The 8,115-nt window shown below is 39.7% G+C and overlaps 2 protein-coding genes across 2 annotated transcripts; one reads left to right on the top strand and one right to left on the bottom strand.

Moving 5' to 3' along the window:
• Positions 1-107: 107 nt before the first annotated feature.
• LOC107304807 (protein PXR1-like) lies at positions 108-1,328 on the top strand. Its single transcript, XM_015840425.1, has 3 exons — positions 108-180; positions 326-379; positions 739-1,328. The coding sequence occupies exons 2-3, from the start codon at positions 326-328 to the stop codon at positions 991-993; spliced, it is 309 nt and encodes a 102-aa protein (XP_015695911.1). The 5' UTR covers positions 108-180; the 3' UTR covers positions 994-1,328.
• A 186-nt stretch (positions 1,329-1,514) lies between these two features.
• LOC102700260 (hypersensitive-induced response protein 1) lies at positions 1,515-6,360 on the bottom strand. The gene is made up of 6 exons (XM_006659318.3): positions 6,225-6,360; positions 3,791-3,986; positions 3,400-3,520; positions 3,173-3,264; positions 3,005-3,101; positions 1,515-2,275 (listed from the first exon to the last, which is right to left on the bottom strand). The coding sequence occupies exons 2-6, from the start codon at positions 3,977-3,979 to the stop codon at positions 1,920-1,922; spliced, it is 855 nt and encodes a 284-aa protein (XP_006659381.1). The 5' UTR covers positions 3,980-3,986; positions 6,225-6,360; the 3' UTR covers positions 1,515-1,919.
• Between the last annotated feature and the right edge of the window lie 1,755 nt (positions 6,361-8,115).

The following is an 8,115-nucleotide window of genomic DNA, read 5'->3' as shown; positions in this document are numbered from 1 at the left end:
TTGTCCTCACAACACCATGCCCCAAATCCATACACAATCCTAATTATAGAACTCAATTCTAGTTTGTATAAATTCTGGTTAAGTCAAGAAACTGGTTTTGCTGTCCACAACAGTCCACGTTCTGGGACATTCACAGAGATCTCACCACAGATAATCTTGTCAATTAGTTTCCTGAGAAAGGCAAGCTAACTAGCTCCCGTTTCCTGTGCCTTCTAAATTCTGATCTCTTGATTTGAGAAGCTTCATGTTTCCATTTTATGACTGGTCTCTGTTTAATTCCAAGCTAATTCTGTGAACATCTGCATCCTATTCTCCCTCAACGCAGATGGAATCTGCAGATGTAACGAAGGAACATCCCAAGGAGGAGATAAAGGATAAGGTAATAAATTCTTTTTAGAAAAACATATGGCATGGTAAGGCTTGTTCTCATGCACACTTTCCTGAGTCCTAAGAAATGAGTCTCGAATTGGGTTAGTAGGCTCACAACACCATCCTTATATGCTGGGTATTACAACCAAGATAATTTCCACGGGATGGTTATTAAATATTTTTTTGAAACACGCAAAAGATTTGCGTGTTAATATAAACCGTCTTCGAAGGGCAAAAAAAGACCAAGATGACACATGGATGCTTACACATCAAACAATCACACTTAACTCGCAAACCCATGCACCATACCCACCAAATTCCCATGAACATCTGCAATCTTAACTTACATTCCATTGGAACATCATCAAGGAACACGCGGAGGAGGCGAAACCGGCGAAGGAAAAGAAGGAGAAGAAAGAGAAGACGGAGAAGAAGAAGAAGAAGGAGAAGGTCGAGGAGACGACGGACGCGGCCAAGCTGAGAGCCAAGCTGGAGAAGCTGGACGCCAAGATCGACGACCTGAAGGCGAAGAAGCAGGAGATAGTGGTTCGACTCCTCCAGCTCGAGAAGGAGGCGACGGCAAACGCTGCTGCAGATCAAGCTGCACCACCGGCGAGCGGATGAGGAGGAGGCCATCTCGTCTGGGATTTTAGGCAAGTTCTTGCATTGATCCAGACAGACATTGCAGGACTGCAGCTAGTGAGAGTGTCTGAAACTCTGAATGGAAGTCTGCATAGAAATTTTTTTGCTTTGTAACTGAATACCATGCGCCAGAAAATGAGTGTTGCTTGTATGATCAGGAAGTGAAGTTTATAGCGCAAATGAGTATCATTTGCAAGATGGTGCTGCAGATTACTTGTGTTTGATGTACTATGGAAATTTTACACCCAGATCAACTAATATTGTCGAGAAGAATGTCAAGATCAATTATTTTACAGAAATGTGCTTGTACCTGTACCAAGAAGCGAAGAAATTCTCCTTTTTAAAGTTCGTGCCATCCATTGAAAAACAAACAGCAAACAAGAACATGCGAATAATCTTAAGCACAATTTGCACGTTTCCAGTGTTTCCAATGAAGGAATTCTCAAATTACAAATACATGTTTCATCTCCTCCCAATTTCCAATGCTCAGTAAGGTATTGAAGTGGCAGAAAAATAAGTCTTGTATTTGATATTTCTCCACAAGTAATACACACTTAAGGTCATGACATTTCTCCACAAGAAACTTGTCATGACAGCACATAAATAAGACGAGACATTACTTAAGGTCACTAAACATGCAAATAATTCCATACTGACACGTAATATTTAGGAATTATTTACAGAAACATGTAACTCAAGTATATTGACACTCTAGGCAAATAACCTCACGAAGTACTACTATAAACAAACGGTCCTGAAGCAGGCGTGCATGGTACTTACAATCGATCTGCTTTTGCCTAAGTTATATACTTTTATCTCACAAAATATTGAATATGTAGATAGGATATTACTGTAGAATTCCATTCATACTCAGGAAATCCTGAACCACCATTCTTTGCCACATCCTCTTAAACAAATTTGGCTTGGAGCTGACCATCTCTTATCTGTGCAGCGATATCTTTGACGGCACCGGGCCCGTGGGGGATGAAAACTGAAGAGGACTTGGATGAGGCTCCTATCTCCTTCATGGTGTCGAAGTATTGCGTAACCAGAACCATATCCATGACATCCTTGGCAGAGGTCCCAGGCACGTTCTCGGAGAAGGCAAGAACACTGTCTCTCAGCCCATCCACTATAGCCTGACGCTGCCTCGCGATACCCAGACCAGCCAAGTACTTGGATTCTGCATCTCCTTCAGCTCTCTTGATCTGGAGAATCTTCTCTGCTTCAGCTTTCTCATTGGCTGCCACCCTCAGCCTGGCAGCTGAATCATCAAATCGCAAAATCAGTTAAAATATGTTGCCGTCCAGGATACTTACTTGACTACTTGTTGAGCAAAACATTTTTGTTGCAAACGGAGCACATATGATGCAGTTACTTGTGTGTTACTGTTATGGTGCAAGTCTTTACGAAGTTCATAACTTGTTACGTACATCTGTATATAACAATATTACAATCCACACTTTCCTAAGTTCAACTCTACAATATTGAAAGCCTAAATATATTTCAAAATATTGCAGCAACAATTTTCAGTATTACAATATAAAACTTAAATAGAATTAGACATCATAAACATGCAGGGTGATCGTTTGGCTTTTGTAAAGAAAAAGCCAAACGACATATTTGCTAACGAAAAATAAAAATTTTATATGCGTGTTTTTAGCGATATAAAAGTAAGGTGAAAAATAGACTACAATGAATAAATCCCAAAATTAACTCCAAATTTAAAGTTGAAAATTCAAATTTTCGCTTATAAGCATAGGCAAAAGCGAAAGACGAGGGCAATGGTTTTAATGGATGAGATTTAACTGGTAAGTGCCATCTTGTTGACAACTCAGGAGTATACTACTCAAGGAAGCGCCCACTGATTTAACCAGTTGAAAAAAAGAACATGTGTCCTTCTTGAATGAAAGCTCAAATGTTAAGCATAAATGTCAAGCCAAATAATGTCTTTGAATAAAAAAAATGAGTTGATGTTTTAGCTAAAACTTACCTGCATTGATTTCATTCATGGCTCTCTTCACATGCTCATCTGGTTCGATATCAACAATCAGTGTTTGCACAATCTCATAACCATACATTGACATAGCCTACAGAGTACATACAAATAGGTCAGTAACTACATTATGCTCTAAATAACCACCAATTAATGAACGGAAACCTTTTCAAGCTCATCTTCCACAGCTTTTGCGATTTCATTCTTCTGCTCAAATGCATCATCCAAGTTCATCTTTGGAACACTAGCCCTGATTACTGAACATGAGGAAGAAAGTTCTGTTAGCATTGAATGATAGAGGAAAAAACATTGAGCTAGGAATGTCTAGGCTACCACATGAGCATAAGCTGCATATGCAGTGGACGAGTAAATGTTATAAACATAAACCTTACCATCAAAAACATACGACTGGATTTGCTCCCTGGTATTGCTAAGCTTGTAAAAGGCATCTGATGCCTTGTCAGCAAGAGCACGGTATTGCACAGAAGCCACGACATTGACAAAAACGTTGTCCTGCAGATATCCACAAATGATCATCAGAGGGCTAGAAGCAGAAAAATCAGTTCACTCCTTGATATTTCATGCATTAGTGTATCATTTAAGTGAGAAATGAGAAAACAGAGGTATTTGCACATAGTCATTATCAAAGTGATTTAAAGTAGCAAACAATAAAACAGAACCAGGACTTTTGAGAAGCATGTTTTATCATGACTGGTAACTGCTCCAGGCATTTGTCATGAAATATGAAAGAAAAAAAGAGTTAGGAAAATAAATTGGGGAAACCTTAGTCTTTGTTTCACAACGGACGTCAAGCTGCTGCACACGCAAGGAAAGATATCCGGCAATCTGCTTCCCTATGCACCAGGGTAAAAAGTGGCATCCAGGCTCAAGAACCTCATCAAACTTCCCAAAGGATTCCTTGATGGCTACTGTCGATTGATCTACTTGTATCAAACCAAGTGCCTGACCCATGGCTTATCTAGAAAGGAAGAAATGGAGAATTACCAATGATGCCATATGCTAACGAAATATAGATAGTAACATCTGAATGGTAGTAAAGTTTTTTGTACTATGCAAACAGATGATGTGCCAATAAATAGTAACATTTGTAAGACAGCGGATATGCCTCCTGACCCTCTCGTGGTCATCCTCCCCAGCTCTGCTGAGTTGCCCCTGCCCCACTGCCCTCCGTCTTGGCGGATATGCCTCCTGACCCTCTCGTGGTTCTCGTTCCCCTCAACCCCGTCTCCGGCCAGCCCACCCCTCCTCCATCCCTTCAGCTCCGTCTGCCCATGTCCACTGTCCACCGCCTGCCTAACCTCCACCCATGGTCATCCCTCTAAGCCCGGAGAAGCCCCCAACTTCCCCCTCCCCTAAGTTAATCTGGATGTTCTCTGCTAGAGTTGGAGCTGCCACTGCCGCCACTATTACCAGAGACCGTTGAGCTTCGCCAGAGCTGGAGGAGAAAGAGTTGGGTGCAAGAATCTTCAAGCAACTCAGGTGGTCAAAATCTGTATGAAATTCCCTCGATTTTCTGCCAAATGTCATTTAGCAATTCCCATCAATAAAGGATAGGAGCTAAAATGGCCCTCCTCCACCCCTTCAACTCTGCCCGCTCATGTCCGCCGCCCACTGCCTGCTCAACCTCTGCCCATGGTCATCCGGTCATCCCTCTAAGCTTGGAGAGGCCCACCAATTTCCCCCTCCCCCAACCTAATTCGTAGGTTCTCTGCTGGAGTTGGGGCTGCTGCTGCCACCGCCTTTACCGGAGATCGTCGAGCTTCGCTAGAGCTAAAGGAGAAAGAGTTGGGTGCGGGAATCTTCAAGTAAATCAGGTGGTCAAAATCCGAATGAAATTCACCTTGGTTTTCTATCTAATGCCATTTAGCAACTCCCATCCATAAAGGACAGGAGATGAAATAGATAAAGCTATGGCTACAAACAAAGATGAACATAAGCTAGGACAGTAGATTGCCCAATCCGTTCTAAATGAGAAGTCAAGCAATTGCAATTTTAGACTACTTAGACCAAATAGTGGTGCCAACAATGCACATATCTTCTTCAAAGCTATACTAAGCTAACAAGGCAATAACTTAAACTTATATTGTGCAATTCTGTTCTGAAAAAGGGTTAGGATTACCGCATCACAGTTCAAAACATAACAAGTCATCACAGTGCCAACAACAATCCAGCAATAGATGCAGCCATACAAAAGAAAAGAAAAACAATTCAGCATAGACAAAGTTCAGTAATGAAAAAGAATGATGCAAAAGAAACCTATATGCAACGTTTATCTGCTTCAGGATGTTCTTGGCCACTACAGACTATACATAAAACCAGTGACAACATATATAGCGGGAAGGTGAAGCTGAACCTGATGCTAATCCAGTGGACTTGGATTGAATATACTTTGATAAATGCCAGCGCCAGCGCCAGCACAAGCCACACTAAGCCAGCAAAGCCAACGCTCCAAATAACTTAAACAAATCAAACAAAGAAGCTCGCAATAATTTAATTGTGTAAAATTCAAGCGCTCTACCCACAATCTCCAGCAGACGAGGCGACAGCTAACAATCCTCAAATCGCAATCTTTAGCGGGTTACCATTCATCTGCATGTCGCAATCAAACGGCAAGAACCAATGCATCCATCTGCCAGCACATTATCTTTGTATCCTACACCCGCTGACATTTTTTTCTCCCTAGTTGTCGTGGGTGCCCGCGGTGATTGCTTCAGTCTAGCTGGATTATATATAATTTTTTTCCAATAAAAAACTGTGCTTTACTTGACCGAAAAAAAAAATCTACCATCTGAAATTTCTAAGCAGTGTAGAGTGTCGTTGACAGTCTGGAACAGCTCCCCCATCGAATTTACACCCACGCGGAACGGGCCAAGCCCTAAATTCGATCGCGCGGAGACGGGGAACACAAGAACTGAAGCCGCGGCTCAAAGAACCAATAGAAATCGGTAAAAATGGTACTAGGAATAATAAACCAAGAAAGATACCGGGGGGGAATCGAGGAATCCCCTCTCTTGTCTCTTCCCTTCCCTGCAACCGACGAAATTACCGCCCAATTTCCTCCACGAGAGCGAAAATCAAGAAGACGAGAGAGAAAAAAAAAAGGAACCCGGAGAGGAAATCAAATCATTGGAGAAATTTCAAGAAGCCGAGCTCGCCGCCGGCCGAACGGCAGAGCTGGGGCTAGGGTAGGTTTTACCTCGACGAAATCTCCGCAGGAGGGCGGCGGAGCGGCGGCGGATGGGATGGGATCGTCGCGCTGGCGACGGTTTGCGTCGGCGCCTCCGAAAAAAATCAGTCTTTTAGGATTGAACCTTCCGAATTTCGTGTGCTTCTGGTATATACCGTCCCTTGTTTTTGTTTGTCTTTCGACGGGCGTGCCGTATAAATACCGACTCATTATCCGGCAAACGAAAATTATAAAGTCAAATGCATTATATAAAAGATAAACCAGATGTATACTTAAATCTAAAAAGTTCAACTGTAGCCATATGGATATATGCAACTCATCATTTCGCTTGCTTTTATGTTTACAAAATAAAATTTAAATTTTCAGCCTTAAATTTAGAGTTGATTTTAATTTTTTAATGGAAATTTACTTTCCATAAAAAATATTCATAAAATATTTTTCATTTGCAAACATGTTTAATTTTTTAATAAAAAACAAACGATCACCTAAGTAGCCGTCCCACTCATTTTCTCGATTGATCAATGGTAGTGGCAGTTGATATAAAATAATGCGTTTATATAATTAATACTACCTTGGCCCTATGAAAAGACTTTATTTCTTGATCAATGGTTAAATTTGAGTTTGGTAAAGTGAACGATAAATCCATTAAAATTTAAAAAAATAAGGGGAAAATACATTAAGATTTGAAAATAAACAATATTATAGTCTTTGCGGCTTTGTATTGATTTTTATGAGTTAGGCTAAAAATAAAGTTTTTTGAGATCCTTAATAATATTTAACCGTTGTATAGAGATAATATAAATGCATATCATTATCTATATTATGATTAACTACCATATCGCAAGTACGTTACAACAAAATTTTATTAAAAATATCATTGGTAGGTTATTAAAGCAGTGCTAATAAAATTGATTTGATATATAAGTCTGAGCTATTTTTTCTTTTAAAAAAATATGAGAGAGTTGGTGGTGTGATATATAAGTGGCAAATTCCCCATCACCCATCACCAGTCCAATAAATATGTGTTAGCATACCAATAAATAAATATAGTGAGGGTAAGAAATTTTTGTTACGTGGAATGGAGGTAATAGGTGATATAGATAGTAAAAAGATGTCCCATTACAGGTAAGAAAAAGATGTCTCATTAGAAGGTAATCCCTCTTTCTCGTTCCCTCCCATCATTGTTCATCTTAAGATGAGTTTTGTGCCAAATGGAAGTTGTGGGTTAGAGGGCACTGGATCAGGCCGAAGACTGATTAGCGGCTAAGACTAGATAGTACTCGCTTTGATTTTTTTATTTGACACCATTAATTTTTTTATCTATACTTGATTATTTGTCTTATTAAAAATTTACATAATTAATAATTATTTTGTTGTGGCTTGTTTTATCGTTGTAGGTATTTTAGGCATCATATACAATTTTGTATATTAGAAAAAAATATAAATAAAATAAACAATTTAAAATTGTTAAATAAACAACCAGATGAACAATTAATAGAGATGTTTACCTTTGCGTTATGCCTGGGGTGATCTACACACGCTAGTTCATAGATGCAGATGTTTATTAATAATAACATCTTCGTTCCTAAGCACTCGTCACTACGATCAGCTTTGACCATAGTAATTCGAGATTTGCTCCGGTCCAATAAAAAGTGGTACCAGATCATTTCTCACTTTTAGATCTAGCTAAGTAGGATGTGCGCTGTTAGATTCAATAGTGAGAGAAACGATTTAGTACCTCGCGGTACTGGTAACTCGAGGTATTTTTTGTTACTTTTTGTTATACTATAAAATTGCTCTAATAATTTATGAGTGGCTAGATTATCATGACTGGAAACTTAATATTGGTGTTTAGCCTCCGTCCGGCACTGCATAATGAGATAAAAATTTCCCTAATTAC

The sequence above is a fragment of the Oryza brachyantha genome, chromosome 8 (assembly GCF_000231095.2).
Source record: "Oryza brachyantha chromosome 8, ObraRS2, whole genome shotgun sequence".
NCBI lineage: Eukaryota > Viridiplantae > Streptophyta > Magnoliopsida > Poales > Poaceae > Oryza > Oryza brachyantha.
This window is presented reverse-complemented; position numbering and strand designations above follow the sequence as displayed.

Bases quoted from the DNA above. Each gene is read 5' to 3' on its own strand.
- LOC107304807 (XM_015840425.1), top strand. From the start codon at position 326: ATGGAATCTGCAGATGTAACGAAGGAACATCCCAAGGAGGAGATAAAG. The intron at 380-738 runs GTAATAAATTCT...AACATCATCAAG, and splicing joins AGGAGGAGATAAAGGATAAG to GAACACGCGGAGGAGGCGAA.
- LOC102700260 (XM_006659318.3), bottom strand. From the start codon at position 3,979: ATGGGTCAGGCACTTGGTTTGATACAAGTAGATCAATCGACAGTAGCC. The intron at 3,521-3,790 runs GTTTCCCCAATT...GGATATCTGCAG, and splicing joins GTTGTGAAACAAAGACTAAG to GACAACGTTTTTGTCAATGT. The intron at 3,102-3,172 runs GTTTCCGTTCAT...TGTACTCTGTAG, and splicing joins TGGAAGATGAGCTTGAAAAG to GCTATGTCAATGTATGGTTA.